The 22900-nt window shown below is 54.0% G+C and overlaps 1 protein-coding gene across 1 annotated transcript in view; it reads right to left on the reverse strand.

Annotated features, from left to right (window-relative positions):
* Positions 1–2560: 2560 nt before the first annotated feature.
* Positions 2561–22900, reverse strand: part of Tsnare1 (t-SNARE domain containing 1) — a 47416-nt gene continuing 27076 nt past the window's right edge. The window contains 7 exon segments of the mRNA XM_042699936.1: positions 2561–2805; positions 3435–3531; positions 4522–4625; positions 4628–4664; positions 12439–12603; positions 20284–20340; positions 20770–20844. Of these exon segments, the coding sequence (XP_042555870.1) occupies positions 2561–2805; positions 3435–3531; positions 4522–4625; positions 4628–4664; positions 12439–12603; positions 20284–20340; positions 20770–20844 (780 nt within the window).

Genomic DNA, 22900 nt, shown 5'->3' on the forward strand with positions numbered 1-22900 from the left:
AGATGCGAGGGGCAGCCAGACCTGGCAGAGTCAAAGCAGGCGGCAGAAGGAAGAATCTGAAGCCAGGGAAGCCGATGACTCCCTGCTGGAGGTGAAGGCAGAGGCGGCCCACCGGAACAGGGAACATCCAGCTCATTTACTGTCATCGTCCTGAGCAGCACGGCTGCTTTCCTGTCACTTTGTACTCATGTAAGAAAATGTCATTTGCAAGAAAAATCAATAGGTACAAAACAACATCCCACCCCCATACAGTGCTGAGTAATATATATACATAAATATATATGCATCTATTTACAACAGATATGAAATAGGAAAGAGATGGCTCCAGGCCCATAGACAGTTCCTTTGGGTCATAGTGAAGCATGTAGCCCAGGTCCTCTGGGTCTGTACACCCACACAGAGGACAGGGCTTTCAAGATAGCTATTCCATACTCTTCTTGGCAGCTGGCCAAGCGGTCGCTTCCAGGATCCAAGCCAGGGGGGCCCCAGTGTCTCCCCCTCCCCCAGCCAGCCTGCCTGTAGGGCGCTGGCCCCAGCGCCCAGCGGGCTGTGGCAGCTGCAGTGGGCTCCCTGTGACTGCCCCTCAGCCCCTTCATGTCCCTGGGTAAGCCAGGGCCCCACGGGCTGGTGCTCCAAGGCACCCACCCGCAGGGTGCCATAGCCACACACAGGCCAGAGAGGGAGGAGCTCCCCACCACTAGGGGTGCCATCCTCTCAGCCTCCCGGCTCCTGGAGGCCCAGACTCCCCTTTTCTCCCCCAAGAGGGGTTGGAGCTCCTATTGCCATCCTCCGCTCCACCCCGTCAGTGCTCCAAGGTCAGCCTACACCTCTTCTTCTACCTTCAGGATCATTCCTGAGAAGACTTCCAGGCCTGGGGGAGATGCCACAGAGCCTCTGGTGGGTCTGCGGGCCACACAGACAGCAGAGGTGCTGTCTGGGGCTGAGCATGAAGCTTCCTGAGCTGAGACCCCTGTCACCACCCGCCCCAGGGTTTGGTTGAGAGCCTCGAGGCCACCGGCCAGCCTCCGGCTCTGCCCAGCCAGCTGCTCGGCAGCTGGCTCTGTTGGGCCATCAGCGTGCTCTGCTGTGACCAGGAAGCCAACAGGGTACCCCACTGCCCATGCACGTCCAGCAGCCATTGCTCGAAAGCCGATGCCTCCGGTGGTGTCACAGGGGTCCTCCCAGAGTGCGAGGGCCCGAAGGTCCCCAAGAGCGTGGCCACAGGGGCTGCCGTGGCTGGAGAGGAGGCAGGCGGGGAGGGTGAGGAGGCAGGCACATGGGTGACTCCGTGGAAGTCCAGGCTATCAGGTTCGGGTGGGCGGGGCCCATCCAGGGTTCACAGAGGCAGGTGGGGGCCTCATCCTCCTGGTCAGCTGGCAGGAAGACAGGAAGCTGTCAGACTGAGCAGGCCAGGGACAGGGACTGGGGGGTCTCAGCACTGAAGCTGGTCAGGGCACGGTCTGCAGTGAGTGTGTGCGCACCTGGCAGGTGAGGCAGCTACATTCCATAATGCAAAGCGGTGCTCTCCAGCAATGCCAGAACAGCACAGCACAGCCTCACCTACCCATCTTCTAGGGGCCTGTGCGGCCCTCCTCTTGTCCACTCATCTTCCTGTGTCCACCCATCCACTTCTGTGTTCCCCCTCTTTGTGTCTGCCTTCTCCCCACCTGTTCACCAATGGTCCAGATCACTTTGATGTACCCATCTTCCTTCTGTCCAGCCATCTACCCACTGTCCATTTATTTAGCGGCAGGTGAAACGGGAGAGACTGGCATACCCAGCAGACCTCCAGAGACACAGGAGAGTCCCAGGGGTATCCTGGGTGGCACAGCCAGTGAGGCCCACATGCTCAAGTCTCAGGAAGCACAGCCATGCAGGGAGACCGATCCCCAGACTCTGCTAGTCCACCTCCACTGTGCAACTGCTTCACGGGCCCAGAAGTTAGGAACCAAAGGGAGGGGACAGGCAAGTACAGACAGAGAGTACCTGGCACCAGCCACATGGGCACCCCAGATCATGTTGCAGGCCCCTCTCCAACCACCTGCAGGGCCTGAGGGACAAAGGGACATGCGGTAGCTGGCGAGCATGCACATACTATCTTGCTTGGTGCTGGCAGTCCATTCAGGGAGCAGCCTTGGTGCTGTCGAAGATCCTAGCCCACAGAAGATGGCCACATAGTAGACCAGCTATTCTGGCCCTAATGATATCACCAAAGTTGGTCCCAATGCATCTGGTGGGTTTTGTATTTATATCAATGGGGTCCCTGAAGACTCTCCTAAGCCTCAGCCCAGGGTCCACACAGCGGTCTCCTGGGACTCTAATACTTCCGGAGTCCCACTTGGGGAGCAGGCACTGGCAGTGCCAGCACAGTCCGGCTAGGGATGGGCTGGGGGGGGGAGCCCACTTACTTTGCAGGGTTTCTATAGCCTGGCCCTTGCCTTGGGGTGCTGGTGCTGAAAAGGTCTCGGCCACTGTGTGTGAGGACGAGGCCAGGGGCTGGGCTCTCGACAGCTTCCTGCACACAGCCCCTCGCAGGTCTGGCACTTGTGCTTGAGGTCACTCAGGTCCCGGTGACAGTAGCCCAGCGGTTCACGGCCTGTGGGATCCTGTTCCACACGCGGTGCTTCCGCACTGGCATGTCCCGCAGCGCCCCACACAGCAGTGGACAGTGACGGGCCACTCTCTGCACCAGCACCTCTGTCTCCTTGCGCGTCTTGGTGCGGGAGTGGGAACCTGGCAGCAGGTCTGCCTCAGCCATCGCAGAGCTGGAGCTTGGCCTGCTTGGGGCCTTCTTGCTGTTGGACCCTGGAAAGGCACCAGAAGCAGAGCAGTGGGCAAAGCTGTGGGAACACGCCAAGACCCTCACAACAGCCCGTGCTGCCTGGAGCCACACCATTCTCCAAGCTCTGCCTGCCTGGTCTCCAGCGGCTTGCCTGAGTATCCCTGTGGCAGGTCAGCCCTAATCAGTCCCTCTTCCCACTGGGAGGCAGTCCGTCACGGGGACATCTGGGGTGGACAAGCCATTGTGCATGCTGCACATTCCATTTGCCAGCCAGTCTCAAGTAGCAAAGGCATCAGCCGCTACCTTGAGAATCAACAGCAAGTGAGGGACAGGATGAGGACGAGGTGAGTTTTAGGGAGGGAGGGCTGTCACATGGAACAGGCCTTGGTGGAAGCCTGTTTCTGGAGGGGAAGTGGGGACGGGCTAGCCTTGGGCTATTTGGAAGCACCCCCTCAGGAGCCTGGCTCAAGCCCCACCACCCAGGGGAGCAGCGAAATGGGGGAGAATGCTCAGGATACTCAGCTCCCAGCTAGAGGCAGAGGCTGGTCCCACACATAGGCACAGATAAGGCACAGGTATGGGTGGGCAGCTGAGACCAGGATCCCAGTCGGAAAGTGGCAGGGTCTTCCTGCTGGCCAGCTCAGGCTTGTACCCTGGGCAATGGCAGCAAGGAACAAGCCAGGATGAGTGAGGCTGGCACCTTTGGGACAAGGGGATGTGCCTGTGCGCCTAGGCTCCTCCAAGGCCCACTGCCACAGGAGGGGGGCAGAGGCACGGCAGGAGAGAGGACACCACTAGTATCATTGCAGTGCCTGGCTAAGTAAGAAGATACGATACGTGATGTCCAAGCCAGGCTTGCCCTCAAAGGAAATAGTCAGAGCGTTCGGAGACCCTCACTTTGTTGGCCCAGTACCCTACACCTAACTTGCTAGGTGGGTTATCAAGACTGGGTTAAAACCATCCTATCTCCTCACTGTACCAATACAGGTGGTCAGCTCCTGGGCAACCCTTCGTGGTGAAGTAGGGGAGGTCGCAGGAGATACACAGAGAGGTAGAGACAGGCAGGATCCACCTCTTCTCCCCAAAGCCAGCCGTGGGTACCAAGGTAAGCCAAGCAGGCTGGCCAAGGAAGGGGCAGGTCTGAGCAGTGACACCTGGTTGCTCTGGCCTATGTTCCCTCTTCCAGGAAAGGCCTGTCTCTGCAGTGAGCGAGGATGGTGTCACTTGGCCCTTCAGTCTCTCCTGCTTCCTACTATCCCAGGCAAGGCAACCCAGCGCCCTAGCGGAACAAAGTAGGTTTCCTTGAGCTACAAACCTGCGGTCCCTGTTCTACTCACACCAGGGCCACAAGGGCTTTTCATGTCACAGGACCCACCCTGGGGAAGGGACTGATCCTGCCTCCCAGGTCCCCAGGACTTTCAAGGCTGTTCAGGGAGGGGAAGGAGTGTTCAGGACACCCTTCCCTGGACAGGCTTCCCATCCCCACCTACCTGCCTACATGGGCACACGCATTCCCTAGGGCCAGAGAGACCCAGAACCACCATGACAGCACCAGACTCCCAGGGGCCCAGGCTCTATCAGCTTACATCCCCAGGGCGATAGCTGCAGTCACGCCCCTTCCATAACTAGGGCAGCAGGCCCTCACTGTGGGGTGGGGTCTCTGGGCATAACAAGGCCCAGAGTGGACCATGTGGTGACTGTGCAGGACGGGAAGGTGGAGAGTGGGCACTAGGCCCCACCCTGCCCATGTCCAGGTGGCTCCACCAGGCACCTCCCGAAGGCCGGTGGCCAGAGTCAAGCAGGTACTCACCAATGGAATCTCCTTGCTCTGGCACCATGGAGCCAAGTCCCCAATGACTTGGTTCACGTCCAGAAAGCCACTCTGCAGAAACAGGACAAGCCATGTTAGGAGCAGGGGCATGTGCAAAGGGAAGCCCAGAGCCTGACATCCCTTAAGAGTCTACCTGGTCTGCCCCTTCCTGTCATAGGAGCAAGCTGGGCCCAGAACAGGAAGGCAGGCAAGGAAGAAGATCTCATCAAAGGCAGAGCAAGATCTTAGTGCTCAGCACCTCCCCCAGGCCAAGCCCAAGACACTCAGCATGCAGGGACCACATGCCCTTCCATGAGTGCAGGGGCGGCGGGAAGGGCAGCCTCATCTAGGACACAACGTCCTCGACACTGGTGGGCTCAGCAGGGAAGCCAGAGCTCATCCAGAGAGGAACAGTCTGCCCGCACCATCTGCATGCTGCCACGATGGCACGTCCTGCTGCTCTCTCACCTCTTCCAACCCCACCTGTCCAACTTTATTCTAACTCCTTTTTCCAGCAAAGTGGCCAAGATGGTCGTGAAAACCATGTGCTAGGGCTGTGCCAAGGGCCAGGCTCATACTGTCACCTTCACACCTGAGGAGAGGTTGAGGCACCCATGGGACAGAAGAGGACAAAGGAGGGATCAGGCCTTAGAGGTCCTGTGACCTCCCTGGCCTCTGGACACCTGGATTCTCCTGAGCACCACCGGCAGAGGTGCGCTCCTCTTCCTGCCTGCCATGAGATGCTGGGTGAGGCGGTGTCCTGAAGCCAGGTCTGCTCACTTACCATCCACAGGCACCAACCCTGCCAAGTCTCACATGGCGCCTGGTACATTACTGAGTTCAAGCCCAGGCTGGGGTAGCTCTTCATGTCTGCTGAGTCGGGCCTCTGCCCCGGCATGCCCGCCCTCTTGGAGCTCATCATGGAGCTGAGATTGATTTCCGCAAGGGTCATTTCACCCCACTGCAAAATATTACAGGGAAATTCATTTTCTTTTTAGGAGTGTTCTGGGAAATGAAGCAATTAGCATGATCTTAAACCGACATGTTCTATCAATTGCAATTCAATTACTGGGCTTAAATATGGTGAGTCGTGATGGCTCAGGGAGTAGCTGTGGCCAGGAAGGAGGTGTGTGGGGCTGGGGGCCTTAGCTCAGCTCCAGAGAGAACGACTGGCACCAGCCTGGGCAGTTTCTAGGCTCCTGTTCCCTCCACCTGTGCTAAGAGTGAGGTCCCTGGCTCATGATCCACCCAAAGATGGACATATCAAGGTCACAAGCCAAAAGCTTCTGGCTCAATTCAGTCTCAGACCCATTGGCCCCAACTCCACAGACTTCCAGGTTACTGATCCAAACCTATCAGAGGAGATATTTCTATCCTCTGGCTTTTTTTTTTCTTCTGGTATTGGGGTTTGAACTCAGAGCCTTTTGGGCAGGCACTCAACCACTTGAACCATTCTAGCAGCCCTGTTTTCTTCATTATTTCTCAGTCTGGTACATTCTTATCAAGGACAGCTTTGGACCCTGACCTTCCTACCTCTGCCTCCTGAGTACAGGCTAATAGAAGCATGCCATCACATCCAGCTTCTGGCTGAGATGTATCTCACTAAACTTTTTTTCTTGGCTGGCCTCTAACTGATCCTATCTCCACCTCTCAGGATGATTCTTGGAACTTAACTGCAGCTTTGGTGTGGAGACTTCCCTCCTTCTCGTTGGGATGCCATTCTCATACCACTGACTGTAGCACTGCTCAGGTGAGCCAGCTGTGGTTACTAGCGCAACTCCAGCCTCTGACCTTCAGCTCTCTGTGTGGGCTTCCCCCACACAGACCCAGGATCCCCTGGCAAGATCATGGATCGATGCACATAAGCCATCTTGGACAAAGGGGAGTCGCAGTTGGAAAGAAAGAACACCCTGACCTTTTTAGGGGAGTGGAGAGGGGAAGCGGCCTTACTGCAGAGAACTTCCCTCCCACAGACCCTGAGCAGGGTCAGTCTGGCCCCTCTCCTAGCTCATTGGGGAAGTGGGCAGGGTATGGACAGCCTGAGCTGTAGATGTCTCACGTCCAACTGACGCCCTTGCCTCTCCTATGGTTGTGCGGCCTCCAAGAGAGCTCCCAGCACTGCTGAACCCCAGGCACCCCAGCCATACCAGCCATGTCTCAGGAGTGTCACTGATGGGAGATCAGAGAGAGCTCCTCCTGGGCTCCCATGACCTTGGGCGGCATGGGACAGGCTGGCCCTACCAACCACCCGGATGCATTCTACTGGAGCCAAGAATGGACCCTTTTTTCACCATCACTCATGCTCCAGGGTTTCCTAGGGTTGTCCCATTCACCCTGGCCCCTAGAGCAGAGGGAGGATGAGGAGTGGCATGGGACCCTAAGTAGCATCAGCAGAACATCTGGGCAGGTGCCACAGGCCTGGGTCCTGGCCCTGGGCCTGTCACTGACAGTGGGAGGCAGACCCTGCCACAGCGTGGGGATGTGGGGCTGGTCCACATAGTCACTGGGCACCTGGGTAGACCTCAGTTGCTGGTGGGTGCTAAGTCCCAGATACACCAGATCCCATCTGGAGCCAGGGTGTCAGGTAGAGCAAGGCCAGCTTGCAGGCCCCAGGGCTCCCCTGTCTCGGTCCTGAGCTTCCCTGGAGGAGCCCTCTGGACCAAGCACCCTGGCCACCACCCTTGAGGCACAGGTGCTGCAGCTATGTGCCCTGGCGTGGGCAGAGAGGGAGCGAGGGAGACAGAAACATCTGAACTTAGTAAATGTTTAAATCATGCAATTATTTTCTGATTGCTTCTAAAACTAGAACTCATTAAATGCTCTCACAGAATCTTCTTTCCATAGAACTTTCTCCTATAAGACACAATAAAAGCTCAGTGTGAGTGTGTGAGTGTGTGTGTGTGTGTGTGTGTGTGTGTGTGTGTGCATGCATGTGGTATTCCCTCTTCACTTTAAGGAGGAAGAGAAAATATCACCACTACATTTTTCTCTATCACACAATCTCTTCTTATAATTAAGCTCTTGGCAACCATTACCTACAAAGGAACTGTTCCAGTTAGTGAACAGCTGACTTGTATATTCATTCATTCATTTGTTTGATTCTCCCTTTACCTGTGGTTAGCATGGGCCACACCAACCTCACCCTGAGTGGGGCTGGACACACCCACTGCCAAGTGGTTAGCGCAGCAGGGCCTCCAGCCAAGACCTTCCCAGACTTCCCCTTCGGAGAATCTCTACATCCAGTCCTGGGCCTGCCATGTAGCCATGGCGACAGAACAGCTAGTGTGCAGAAAGCCTGCACCTGGGTCAGGTGATAGACCTGCTGGGGAGCTCCCACAGGTAAGATAGGCTTGGCATGGGAGCCAGGTGCACACAACAGGCTGGCAGAGCAGCAACACAGTTCCAGCTCAGATAGCTGGATGGTACCCTGTGGGCCTGCCACACACAATGGCTGGGGCCCAGGGCCACGCCGACCTCCTCCACTGCCCAGGGGCAGGTGAGGGCTCCACCCACCACCAGAGTGCTGTACCTCTGTCAAGGCTACGTGGCTGGATGCCTAGGCTGAGCTGTTTGTGCTCTGGGTCTAGGGTAACCTTGGCTACATAAGCCTCACCTGACGTAGGGGTTGACTGAGAAGCAGCTGTGAGCATATCACTGTTGGGGCAGCCCAATTCTAACCTCAGGCTGCCTGTGCTCCTCCCCACCCGGCACACATGTGCTGTGTGACATGGCTCTCGTCGCATCTTTGATAAAACCAGAACACGGGAGCACGCACTGGGCATGCCTCCACAAGGGGCTGGGAAAATGCGTATGAATAGCAGCAGCAGAGCCATTATTAAAATGGCCACTCCATGAGCCCACCTCTCCCTCCGCCCCCTACCCACCTTGTTGCTCACCCACTCAACAGATACCCACAGCTAGAAGAGACACATCACTACCTCCACAGGCTTCCATTCTAGGGGAGGGAGACGGATGGTTACCGAGCTGTGGGCGTGTAATAAGCCTCCAGTGGAGGAGGATCAAGGCTCCAGGTGAAGGGACAACTGCAGAAGGAGTTGTCATGGCCTCATGAGGAGGCCAGCAGCAGTAGAGGAAGGAGCACAGCCGGCTGCATCTCCCAGAGAGCCATCCCAGTCCACCACATGCTCTTCCTGCAGAGCTATGGGACACACCTGGGACACACCTCCCTGCGCAGAGCCACGGACCCTCTCCTGGGCGTAGCCTGGCTTTGCCTCTGAGTAGACTGCAGTCTCCTCAGATACCTGAGCAGCAATCTAAGAAGTCTGAGCATATACAGCAGCCATGCTGTGGGGAAGCCCATGCTACAGGACGTGAACCGGTGGAGACAATCCAATAGACAGACCCTACTGGGTTCTTGTAGACCAGGCATCAGATGCAGAATAAGTAAGTGTCAGGGAGCTTCCAACCTCTAGTTGTCCAAGTCACCCTCAACTCAAGTCTTCCCACCTCAGGCCCCAGAAACTACAAAGTAGACACAAGCCAGCCCATGGAGTTGCCTTACAACTCCTAATCAGCACTCCTGACAAATGGCCCACCCAAGCATAAAGTGTTCAGGTCAGAGCAGGAGAGGGCTCCAAGGGATACACCTGCACTCAAGTTAGAAAAAGACCCATCGGAGCCAACAATGTCAAGACCAAGCCCATCATGGAGGCTGGCCTGAGGGTCCTCAGGCTGAGTACAATCGTGACAGATCAGCTTGGAGCCCCAACCTACAGCTTCTCACTCAGCACTTAATTGGACCTGATCCCGGCAAGCCAAGATCTACCCCACTGTTCCTGGACCACTGACCCCCTACAAGCCAAGATGCCCTCCAAGAGCCTTTTCTTTTTTTTGTCAGTCATGGGGCCTGAACTCTGGGCCTGGGCGCTGTCCCTCAGCTCTTCAGCTCAAGGTGAGTGCTCTACCACTTGAGCCATAGCGCCTCTTCTGGCTTTTTCTGCTTATGTGGTGCTGAGGAATTGAACCCAGGGCCTCATGCATGCAAGGCAGACACTCTACCACTGAGCAACCTTCCCGGCCCCCCCCCTCCAATAGCCTTTTTTTTGGGAGGGGGTCCGGTTGTGGGCCTGAACTCTGGGCCTGGGCACTGTCCCTCAGCTCTTCAGCTCAAGGCTAGCACTCTACCACTTGAGCCACAGTGCCACTTCCAGCTTTTTTCTTTTTGCTTATGTGGTGCTGAGGAATTGAACCCAGGGCCTCATGAATGCAAGGCAAGTGCTCTACCACTGAGCCACTTCCCAGCCCCCCTCCAATAGCCTTTTGAGGATCCATTACATTGGCTGACTGACACATGAGCTGTCTAGGCTGGTAGGCCTTGAAGAAAGCATCATAGATCAGCCTGCTTCACAGATGGAATGACTGAGGCAAGAAGCAATTTTTAGGCAGCCTGCTACTTTACACAGAACTAGTATCTAAAGCCAGTCACTGCATCTCAAGCCTAGCCATTTGTCCCACAAAGATTCTGGGGAGGTGGAGACATTTGACTCACTGAGTGACCACCCACTCTAAACCCTCCCACATCTACTGAGAGCTTTGGAATTTACATTCAGGAGCCACCAAGATTAGATCACTTTGTGGTCTGCCTCCAGGAGATACTCAGCTTACAGAAAGGAAAAATGGCTGAGAGCCATGGGGCACACTTGGTCTGTGTCAGTTACAACCCATCGGGGGCCCCTTTCCCTATCTGTCCACCCCACATCCCACATGTCCATCGATGCGTCCTCTCTGTTCTGGCAGGAAATATGAGCAATCTGGACCAACAAGGAACCAGCCACATGGACACTCGCGGTCACTTCCACTCTCATGGCTGGGCTTGCTGGGCCCTCCCTCCATCTTCCATCTCCAGAGCTGCTGTCACCAAGACCTGCTGCACACTGGGGGAGGGACCTGAAAGGCTAATAACAATTTGTGCCCTGTTTTTCCCATTTTCAAAGACCAAAGGGAGTGAATGATACAGGGAGAGGAGCATTCGTGGCAAATGCCTTCGCAGGCTCCCACTCCATTGCTTCTTCCAGAGCTGGCAGCACACTGGCATGAGGGAGGATCCCTGTCTTCTGCACAGCCCCCACAGCGGAGGAGGAAGCCAAGGCTGTAAAGGCAGGACTGCTCATGTCTACCCAAGGTCCCAGCCAAGCCCAGTACAGATGGGCTAAGAGAGAACTGTGTTGAGACAAGCCCAGGCCTGGATTGAGGATCCTGTGGGCTGTACACAGGCTGAGACTCTCAAGTGAATTCGGTATGGCCCTGCATTGGCCTCAGGCTGGTTCCATCCTGCACTGGACAACTGTAACAGCCTTTGCCTGGGCCCCCTTAGCCCTGGGAAAGCCATTGGCTCTGTTCACATTCACCATGCAGAACCAGAGAGCACTGCCCAGGGCCCCAGGCTGCCATGGAGGAATCCTACTGAAGAAAGGGGTAGCAGTGGAGACCACCTAGGCCTCTGCTCTGTGGAACTTCATCCTGGGACCACTGCAGTCACCTCATGTGCACACAAGGTATCTGCCTGACACTATCCATCCTGAGTATTTCAGGAGACTGCAAGTGACCCCGGGTGGTCCATTCCATCCTGGGAACACTCACAGGCTTAGGATGAGGGACTCCCTTCCCCAAAGCACAGCAGGGAACCCTATGACCACCCTACCCTCCCTGCTGAGCCATCGTGAGTCCAGAGGTGAACAGTCACAGTGCTGGATTCACCCTGGCCTGCATGCTGCCTCCCCCGGCCACTGGCTCCCCATAATCAAGTGTCACAAGAGCGGTCTCTGTGGCAGCACATGCTCCTATTCCCATTGCCTTCCTGCAGCCCTGCTGTGAGCCTCTCCCAGCCTCCAGGGACAGGTCAAGCCTGTGCTCCCCAGGACTGTCCTTGTAGGCTGGATTTGAGAGCTCCAGGGGGGTAGACTTGTGGCCTCTCCTGGGTCTCCCAGGGTCCTAGCCACACACTTGCTCCCCTGGGGAGACCCTACTGTGCCAACAGAGGACCTAACACCTGTGTGTGCTGAGCTGTTCTCTGAAACAACCAGCCAGCCAGACACAGCTTCCAGCAGTCTCCCACCAGGATGCTGGGACCCACGTGGCATCCCTTTCAGCAGCTTGAGGACAGGACAGCTCCTGGAGGCAGGCAGTACTGGGAAGCAGTCCTGAGAAATAAGCACCCCTCCACCAGACAGAGGTGGGAAGACAGCAGTCAGGCTGGGGTGAGGGATAGGGGCTTGACTTCAGTGCTCAGTGGTACGCACCTCCTTCCAGGACTGCTGGCTGACCATTTGGGAAGTATGGGATGTCTTCGCTTTCTGTAAGAGTCCACGCTAAGGGCCATTTGCACTAGAAGCCCAGCTTCTGGGTGACTGAGGGCAGGCAGGCCCAGAGGGAAGGAAAGGCACACCCTTGGTCATATACACTCAGGTCCTACAGCCAGCAGCGCCATGTCCTGCCAACAAACTGTGTTCTGCGCACTGCACGGCAAGGCACTCACTCTCATATGTGCACCCCTCACCCACATTCTGTAGCTGCACAGCTCTCAGCTAGCAGTATGACAGACCTGCGAGTCTTGAGAAGCCACAAGCAAGGTACGTGCAGTCCCCACACCCACGACTGCCTCCAACAGCTCATTCCGACACCTGCTGTCAACAGTACTGAATTGCAGGTTCAGCCATGTGCAGTTTGCTCAACGACCAGAAAACCATTCGCTGGCTCCAAGACTCCAGGCTCTCCCCAAAGACACCTGACAGCCAGACAGGGCAGTTCAGTCAGCCCAGGCCAGGGCTGAATGCACTACAGCAGGCTGACTCTCTGGGTCCCACAGTCCCCAGCCAGCACCCCCCACACACTGCGTCCAACCACACAGCCTCATCTCCACCTGAAGGATGGCTTCCAGGTTCTCCTCTGTGATGTCCGTAGGCGGCTCTTACTCCTGGCCCTGCCACCTGCTATGACCTCCACTGGAGGTCTTCTCATTGTTGGCCAGCTCCACAAAAGGAGCCTGGAAGCTCTGCTGAGGATGCAAACAGGACATTACTACCCACATCCTTGGATCATCCTGGACCCCAGGCCTGGTCTGTCTTCTTCCCTAGCCCCAGCAGGCCACCTCTGCCCACAGCTCAGGGTGAGCAGGTGAGGCTTGGGGCACACCTGACCTGGGCACCAGGTGGTAATGCCTGGGAGCTAGTGTGCCCAAGCTCTCATCCACAGTGCTGCAGGGAAGAGACTGAATCACAGGGCTGCTATTTGCACTGATAGAGATGTGGATGCTGGATCCCTGCCCTAAGGCCCATATCTCCATCCCAGGCCTGGCTAAAGGAAGAACCCAGCAGGCTTCAATGGTCATGCCCTCAAGCCAGGACTGCCATGTCCTGGGCTAACTTGGAGCCCAGGGACACAGCCCCAAGCTCAGGTACACACATCCCACATTCCCAGCCTCTGAGGAGGCACAGCTTTTGTGAGCCCTCAGGAACATGTCAGAGGCACAGAAGTCCACCTTCATATTTGGAGGCTGTGGACCCACCACAGGCCCGGATAAGGAGCTGGGCACAGACCCAGCTGCAGCTACTGACAAAGGCTCAGAAGTCTGGAATCATGTAGCAGGGAAGGTACCACTGGGGAGGGGCTTCAGGGAGTTTTCAACTTGCTTTTATTCTTTCCCTGAGTTCTTAAACTCACATTTTTTAATTCAATAAAAGTGTGCACTTTCTCTCCCCTGAACCCCATTTGCTCTCTAGTGGGACAACCTGGCATAGTTTTGTAACTCTTCAAGGCAGTAAGCAGGAAGAACAGCTAGACATCAATCTGGTCCTGTGCACTGGACAAACGTGTAAGGATTCTCTGCCAGCCTCCTAAGTTCATCCCAAGTGTAGAGGCCATGTCTGGGTCTCTGACCTTCCCTTCACTTGGACCCCAACAACCCTAGCTAGGAATTAGCCCTGCCCTGCCAAAGACAGCTCCCTGACATGGGTGCTGGACAGTCAGAGGGGTATAGCTACTAGCCAGCTCATGCACCCCAGGCCCTCAGCTATTACTGGCCCCCAATGTAGGTGGCTGGAAATGGAAGCTGAAAGACAAAACTAGAATTCCACCCAGAACTGGCCTCTGACACACCCCCTCTCCTTTTCCCTCCCCCTCCCCCAGCCTGCTGATGGCTGGGACCTATCCCAGACACCTGCAAGGGGACTGGAGAAACTGTAGCCTGATTGTATTCTGCCTTTTCCTCATTACAGGAGGATTCTGTGTATGCCTAAACAAAGGCCACCTTGCACCCCAGGGCAGCTCATGTTGGCTGTGTGCAAAGTGCTGGCCAATCCTACGCCAGAGGAAGTGTCTACAGGCAACCATGTCTTTTGTGCTGCAATCAAGTCCCACCTGGCCTTCCCATGCCCCTGCACCGAGAACGGTGCATTAACAGTCAGGGCCAAGGAGGCACAGTTAGGAAGACAAAGTCCGCTTCAGCACTCATAGGAGGCCCTTCTGTCAGCAGAGCAGTGAAGGGCAAGACTCTGGAATGCAAGTGGAAAGACGGAGCTTTAGCGGCCTGCCTCCCTCGCCCTCCTTTCTGGCACACTTAGGGGGAACTCAGGGTGCTCTGTGGCTGCAGTGGGAGGCTAGGTGGGAACCCAAGTGCTCCTGGACCCAAGCTGGACCCTGCTTCTCCTGTCCTGGGGAGAAACCACATCAAGGGGCACATGGGGCTATGCAGCTGCAGCCTCCCGCGAATGAGTCCCCACGGCCTGCCTGAGGATCTGATGATGGAATCGCAGAAAGACTGTCACATCAGCCACTCCACACATTCCCCAGGACCCACAGGTGAGGTGGCCACTCTCACCTAGACAGGAACGGTGGAGCTGCCCTCACCACTTCCTTTCCCACGCACCCAGTGAACATGGGGAAGTCACAGAGGCCTTCGCATAAATAAATACGTGGATAGATGAATATAAAAGATCTAAGAAATCTGTTGACAAGCTCTTCTTGTCCAAGTCAGTAATTATCGCCTCCATTCCCTTTCCTGTGGGTGGAGGAAGTGTGCAGGGCCCTGCAGGTGGGGGAGGAGGGCGCTGGCCCTGGGCCAGGCCCCACTCCACAGTGCCTCCTGCATTGCACTCTTCCTGAGCTTTCTGGGCACCTAGAAAGACCTGCCCAGCTGGGGAGGTCAGGGGGAGGCGGGGGCGGGGGGGAAAGTGGGGGAAGGAGGGCAGTGGCATGAGAGGGAGGGTGGCACGGGAAGGGAAGGTCCTGCCTCAGCACAGGCTCCTGTTCTGACCTTGATGACATGTGACCTCTTCCTTCACATGGGAAGAGGTTCTCTCTGACACTCGAGTTCTGTGACTGGCAATCACCACACGCACCATGCTGCCTGACCTTTCTTGTCTGCCAAGCTCCACAGGAACCTGATCTTACACGTACCAGCCTCTCATCTAAGATGTGACCTCCTAGCCATGCGATCAAGCTGAGCCACTTCGGCCACACTGAACTGCCACCATCATGTAAGAGAGACACCGCAATGAGAGGCTGAGATACAGTAGAGAAGGGGGGAGCCCAGTGAGGACAGGAGACCCTGACTGCCAGCCCAGCACTGGCGGTGCTCCGCCCTCTGCAGCAGGCCTACCACAGTCCAACTGAAGCCTGCCAACCTCTCAGTCCTGGCCTGGGACACACCTGGGCCAGCTTCTGAAACAGTCCAGGTGAATGCAATCAGACCACCTGGAAGCCTCTTCTCTACTGTTAGGAGGTCAGGAGAGCTGGAAGAATGGGGGTGCATTCCTACCACCACTATGCTAGGTGAAGATGGGTTACAGGATGCCCTGTGTGACGTCACCATGAGCTAAGCAGAAGGTGCTGGCCACTCATGCTCATTACAAGGGACCAGAGCCATCAGCACCACTGATGAGAAGCTGGGAGGAGAGGACGGAGAGGCTACAAGTGGATGAAGCCAGTCTTCAGGGCAAGGAAACATGAGCTGGGGTCAGCCTCATTTCCACAGCCCCTCCCTCCCTGCAGCACTCAACGACAGAAAGTTTCACAGTGGAGGATCTCCCAGCCCTCTTGTGAGGCTGACAAAGCCCTCCTTTATTCTGCCCACAAAGGCCCAGTTTGGGTCTTGAGCTCTGAAGCCTGGATTGAGGATTTGCTGGCCAGGTGCTGGGGCAGAGCTTGGGCCTGTGATGGCTTTCCAGCAAGAGCCCGACAAAGGCGGCTTTCTCCTCCAGGGCAGAGCCTGGGTCCTGTGTAGTAGGAAGCAGTGTGTCCTACAGTGTGACCACTGGGAAGGAGCTGCACACGTCTGGTTTCCCGTGAGAAGACACAAGGCTGGGGTGGGCATTTGTTTGCATGTAGGGATGATGCTCACCCTCTGCCCAGGGGAAGCAAGGAGACACACAGCTAGGGAGCATCTAGGGCTCTGGGAAATGGGGCACTTTCTCATGCACTCTGATCCCGGAGGAGAGAGTAAAGCCAAGGTGCCAGCCACTCCCTTGCTTGGGAACATCAGTTGGCCATCAATTCCTCCAAGTGACACCCGACTGTTTATTAGTGACGGAAGTTTCTGTCAAAGCTGTTGCAATCCTTCCCCAAGAACCACAGTAAGTAAGAGGGAACAGGAGGCCCAGGAACAAGGCACAACTCTTTTCTGTCTCCCAGACATGAAGCCATGACAAGGGGCTTCCAGCCAGCCTGTGGTGATGAGCACATGTAACCGCCATGGCCTGGGGATAATGAAGCTCTGGCAGGAATCAGTGCCAAGTTAACCAACAGTGGCACAAAACCAGACCATGACCGGCTGCTGTGCTTTGTTCCCAACCCAGCCACTGCTCTGCCTGAGACAGTGAGCAGCATCGGCTGCTGCTCACTAGCTAAGGTGGCCAGGGTTTGAGGCTGACCTCATAGGCAGTGCCTCACCATGGCCAAGTTTTCCAACTCTACCCAGCCTGTGCCGCTCACACCCACTCCCAACTCTCAGCTCGGGGAGAGCAGGGGTTGACAGATGCCCTTCCCTCTATTCTACTGCAAGACTAATCTGGTAGCAAGCCTTTTGCTGAGCAAGTCCAAGTATCAATCACAGCTTCTGAAATTCCTGGAAATAAACTAACCTTTCATAATTTCAGGGGCACCTCTGATGGTCTCCTTCCTGTGACAATACCCCACACCTATGGGTCAGCAAGTAGCTGCTGAGTGTCAGCCTGTGCTGTGCAATAGACATTTCTAGTATATCACCTTAACAATAAAAGTATGTACATATATGTGGGGTTTATATATTAATGCATTACAATGTATCTTGTAAATGTAAGCAATTCCTATTTGTCAACTGAAAGTGAAAACTTTTTTTTTAAGATTAAAAACAAAACAAGAAGGTACTTCCAGACCAGCCATAGCAAGCCATACAGAGGTCTTCCTCAGCCCTGGTCCTGACCCAGTCCCTGGCTTCCAAGGCTCCCCACCTGGCCTGACCTTGACCTCTACAGAATGGAATCTCAGGTGTAGTCAGATTGGTTCCTCCTTTCTTGACTCAGGCACGCTACCCTGGCAGACCCCAACAGCCACAGTTCATTTTTTGGTGGCTGCCATCTCTTGCAGTATCAATTCAGCATGAGGTTTTTCTCCACTCTGTGATAGGCTGGCTGTGTACCCAGGTTTGGGTACCACATGTGCTATGAGTACTCTCACATGTGACCTATGGTGGACACACACATGCTTTTCTTTGGGTAGAAATGCAAGAGCAAAGTAAGAAAATGCTAGGCCTGGGCCTCTTGCATTCCAAATCAGGGGTACCTGTGTACACACTGACCAGCAGTGCCTGAGAACCTGGACATCTTCAGACACTTCTAGTCAGGCTCATGTAGTTAATTTTGGGTATGAGACTGTGTGGTGATGTCTCATCATGGGCACACTTTCCCTTTTTCTAACAGCTAGGGTGATTGAGAACAAGTTCACATACTCAATAGTCACTTGGGAATCCTTTTGGGGAATAGAAATCTTTATGTGTTGTAGATCTAAGTCTTTTTCAGATACATGTTGCCTAGCCATTCTCTCGCTCTGTGGGTTGCCTTTTTGCTCTTAAACTTATGCTGCCCATCTATCTTACTCTCTGAAGTCGGTACTTCCTTGTCTGTGCAAGAAAAGCAGATGCCCAGGTCCTTCCTTTGGTGGGCTCCCGGAGAACCTTCCACATGAGGGCTGTGATCCTCAGGAAATGGTTCTGTGCACAGGTGGGTTCCATTTCATTAAGGATCTCTTTCTTCAGTTCAACTATGCAAGTGGCCTAACATCAAGGCCTGGATAAAGTAAGTGGTCTCCACTGCATCCAGACTCCATACCACACCCTGTGACCCCTCCACACCAATTTCACACCTTGCAGTGTCTGAAGATATGATGTCTCCACTTCTGGTCTTCAGAATCACCGCTGCTATTCTGGGTCTTCTGTATTTCCACACACATGTTAACATTAGCTAGGCATGCAGTGACACCGCAAAGCCTCCACCCTGCCCGACAGGATCTGTGCACCAGCAGTTGAGAACTGAGCACTCTTTAAACTTGGTGTCCCCTCCATTCTTTAGTTCTTCCCTGTTTCTCAGAAAGGATTTGTCATTCTCCATGCAGAGGCCTTAAGCAGCCACTCACCAAGTTCTTACTTATGATGCTACTAAAATAGTGTCACTTTAAGAAAATGGAAAACAAACAGTCTCTGGTTGTGTTGCCCAGGACAGTCTCAACTTCTGAGCTCAAGTGATCACCTCTGTCTGCTTCCCAAGTAGCTAGGACTGCACACACGTCACCACACCTGGCTAGAATGGCAGTACTTCCAAGCAGACACTGTCTTCCTTCCTGTGGGCACCTAGAAGTTCTAACATCCTCACAGACCCACTCGGTGCTAGGGCACAGCTGCCCTGTCCAACACCCATTGCTCCCTGTTGGGTCTTTGCCCTGGGTCTCTTCCCACCTACTGCATTACAAAACCCTGCATAATGGTAATGGAGGAGACAGAACTCCACTTCCACGTTGTCTTTGATCTCAGAAGACTTGCTTTTTCCTCAGCACATGTGCTGTCTGCTGCAGGCTTCTGAAGTCACCTCTGATCAGGTCGGAGCATCCTGTGGAGTTCCACTTTGCTGGATGAGCTATCCTGAGTGGTACTAAATTTTACCATGCTTGTCTCTGAATCTGCTGGGATGACCTGATAGGCTGTTTACTCATTCTGTTAATGACTGGATCATACCAGCCTTGCATTCCTGCAGCAAACCCACTTTGCAACAATGTTATCTTCAGGCATTACTAGCTTTAATTGGTTGGACCTTTGCTCATCTTCATTAAAACTTACATGGGGCTTTGCTGCTTGTCACATTCTCATTAGAAGCTGAAATTCCTGCAATGGGCAAGGAGCTTGGGGGCTACCAGTTCTCCTATCCATTCCAGTATTGTTTCTGTGAGTTATTTACTCCTTCGATATTTGGAGGAATTCACTCAAAGTTATCTAGGCCTGACAGTTACATTACAGCCATACTTTCTTTAGGAACTGTTGAACATTCCAGATTCTCTGCATATCCTGGACAGTTAGTTTCTGTGCACAGGTGGGTTATAAATATAAAAATATAAGTATGTACACAAAAGCAAATTTATGTTACATATTTTTTGTTTATAAATATAAAGGCTAAACTGTCAAGTGTGTGGGCATAAAGCTGTTTGTAATACTTTTACAGAACTTGTTTTGAACTTGTACGATATCCCCTGTAAGGACCCACTTTCTTTCCGGATGCCAGGGGCTGGGGTGTTCTGCTCTGGACTCATCCTGTGACAGTGCAGAATTTCATTAATCCTCTACAGAACCAGGTCTTCTGACTTTGCTCTGTCTGTCCACTGTGGGTGCCATCTCCTCTGCTGGTTTTTCTTCTAGTAGCAAGCCCATGTCTGCACATATGGAAAGGGCCCTTACTACCACCCCCAGCGCTGTCTTCCAAGGTGGTTCTTTCACTTGTGAAATCTTTCTGTTTCTCAAAATCTGTTTTCTTCATTTTACCTTCTGGGAGGGAAGGACAGGCATGGGGCCTCCTCCTATAGGCCTGAGAGGTCACCTTTTGTTTCCAGATTCACAGAGCCCCTCAGTTTCCATGTAAAATTCTTATAAATGAGCTGGCTTTGTTTTCCAGCTGGTGAGATGCATGCTACAGAGTGGACACCCTTTGAGGGAGCTGCCTGGCTCTGGCTACCTGGAGAGCCCAGAGTTCTCACACTCTTCTTCCCAGCCAAGAAGGACACAGCACTGTGCTATAAAAGAACGTGCCTGACCTCCAAATCACTCTCTAGCATTCTCTCATCTTACAAGTACTCTGCTACCACCAGAGGCAAATAGATGGGACTGTGTGACCTTGAACTTTCAGCCTCTGAAACAACGAGCTCAGTAAACATTTTTCTTTATAAAGACTCAAGACTCTAGCATTTTGTTATAGCTACCGAATGCAGACTAAGATTGCCTGGATATCAATGAGTCCTTCTCAGCACCCAAAACTCTCAGGGTCATTATTTTGGACCTTTACCCATATTAAGCACTGGGCCAAATCCTAAAGGGCTAACACCAGTTTTTAAAGTTGTTCCTCACCCTTAGACCCCTGCCTGCACCATTCCTGCTCTTCCTCACAGCATAGATGGCAGTAGACTCCACTGTTCTAACACCTTGACCACATTCGGCACCCACCTGCTGGCTGCCCCTCCGAGCCATGGGAAGCAGAGCTCTGGACTTTTCTGCAATTTTATGTTGGGAAAATAAGAACAAAAATGGTGGGGAAGAGAAAAGAGGTGGTCAGAAAAACAGCAGGCCCCAGTGACCCAGCACATACTGCTGCCCATTCCCTGAGATAGCAGGCTGTCCTGGGCCTGAGAAAACTCACCCTAAGCCAGCCTCTGCAGGAACTTCATGGACACATGTGTGCTTGCTGGGCCTCAGTTTCCCCAGCTGTCAAAATGGGGTGAGACTTGTTCTTCCTCTCAAGAGGTAAAACCCTACAACACTCACTCATCATCCTGAGGACATGCTACCAGATACTGGCCATCTAAGCAATGTCTCCAAGGAGGGCCTTTTACCTACTCTGGGAATGGCTAGACCAGGACAACACAGGGTGAGGTAGCAAGAGTGGATGCTGAGGGATCAAGTCCCTCCCTCAGAGGCTACCCAGGTACCTCACTTTTGTACCATTCCATAGTGCTGGATGGCTTCTAAGAACTGAGTTTTCAGTCAGTCCAGCTTCAGGTGCTCCTGCTACAAAGAGAGGGCAGCTTACAGGGACTGGGCCTGGTCTCCTAAAGTTCCTTATACTGTAGGGACCTGCCCTGAGCCTTGTCTCCTAGAGCTCCTTGTCCTGTAGGGACTAGCCCTTGGTCTCAACTCTCAGAACTCCATGTCCTATAGGGACCAGCTCTGGGCCTCATCTCTCACAACTTCTTGTCCTGTAAGGACCAGCCCTGGGGCCTCACCTCTTAGAGTCTGCAACCTCTAAGGACCACCTTGTGAATTCCATGCCCAGAGCTCATCATATCCCTCCACACCAGAAGAGCCACACCCCTATCTTCTCCAGGCATTTTCATGCTCTCCATCCTGAGCACTGGGCTCACTGCCATCCATGGCCTCCCACCATTCCTAGAGACAGGCTCTCTGTCATGTGCTACTGTCCTTGTGCCTATTGGCTACCTCCTTTACAGTGGTCCTGAGGAGCTGCTTCAGCACTGGCCATTGGTCCATGCATGAGCCCAGGACAGAGTGAGGACCCCAGCCCATCACACTGTGTGCAAGGGTGGAGACCTGAATGGCTGTTGAACCGTGGAAGCTGGGCCACTGGGCCATTGCCTCACCACCACCTGTATTGATGACCAACTCAGACCAGGCTCACTAGGGAAGAGAAAGGGGTCTGACCATGGTGCCTGGGTTCAGCCTCCAGAGTGCCGAGGAGAGGGAGCTCTACACTGGCCACGTGATGAAGTGGTGAGTACTGAGCAGAAGCTCAGCCAGGGAAGACTGCACAGTATACTGCATATACCATGCCATTCACATAGGGACATATAAAATCTGAGGATTTCAGTATCCAGACATAGTTCCCTGTGGACACTAAGGGACAACTGTTGAGTGTCCCCCTGCTCTGGGGCTCAGGCTCCACGCTATGGTCCTGACAGCAAACATCGAGACAAGGGATGATGCAGAAAGACCAGAGCTCACATCCAGCCATCTTAGCTGCACACTGGGATAGGACCGTCTTCCCTGCAGAGGGAGGGAGAAGCCAGTCTGTACCGTCAGTGAGGAGGACAGTGGCAGCCTCAGCATGGGACTTCCCGGGACCTGGAGTGTGAGAGCATCACAGCATTGGCCTGTTGCTTATCTGACCACAAATGTGGGATGCCCCATGAACCTGAGGATTCAGTAGGTGCTGGTTAAGTGTGGACTCAGGCCAAATGTCCTTGGCCTCACCAGGAAGCAGTTGGCTCAGACTCACAATGTAGTGCCTTTTGGGACCTAGCACATACATTACGTAAGAGGCACCCAGGTAGGATTTTTACAAAGGAATAGATGAACCAGCAGAGGAAGGCATTCAAAGGCACAGGATACAGAACAGTGCTACACTGGAAAGGCCAGGCATGGAAGGCAACGTGACAAGCCACAGGAAATGTTGGTCGTCACACTTCTGGTTTCCCCTCTGAGGATGATGTCCTGCCAGACTCAGAACCAGAGGAGCACTGGTCTCTCCTGGGAAGATTGTGGGTTTGACTGTAAGATCACACACAGAACGAAGGCTATATGCTCTGACTCTGTTCATCCTATCATTGGGTAACAGGCCACTGCCAGTTGTCTTTTTTTTTGTCGATTGTGGGGCTTGAACTCTGGGCCCAGGCACTGTCCCTCAGCTCTTCAGCTCAAGGCTAGTGCTCTACCACTTGAGCCACAACGCCATTTCTGGGTTTCTGGCGGCTAATTGGAGATAAGAGTTTCATGGACTTTCCTGCCCAGACTGGCTTTGAACCTCAGATTGCAGCCTCCTGAGTAACTAGGATTACAGGTGTGAGCCACTGGCACCCGGCATTGTCTTTTTAGTATAACAAAACTTTGGGGACTAAGCTATTTGTTTTTAGGAAAAGCTTTACAAAGGTTTAATTCAGACACCACAAAATGTACCCATTTTATGTGTCAGTTCAGTACTGTGTAGCTGCACAATCATCCCCAGAGCCCAGTCACCCCAAGACCCACCAGTCCACATCTGTCTGCACAGAGCTGTACACCTCCCTAATGCTGCATACCTCCCTAATGCAGCACATCTCCATAACGCTGT

Source organism: Dipodomys spectabilis, unplaced genomic scaffold (assembly GCF_019054845.1).
Source record: "Dipodomys spectabilis isolate Male_0828 unplaced genomic scaffold, ASM1905484v1 ptg000264l, whole genome shotgun sequence".
In the NCBI taxonomy this organism is placed as follows: Eukaryota; Metazoa; Chordata; class Mammalia; order Rodentia; family Heteromyidae; genus Dipodomys; species Dipodomys spectabilis.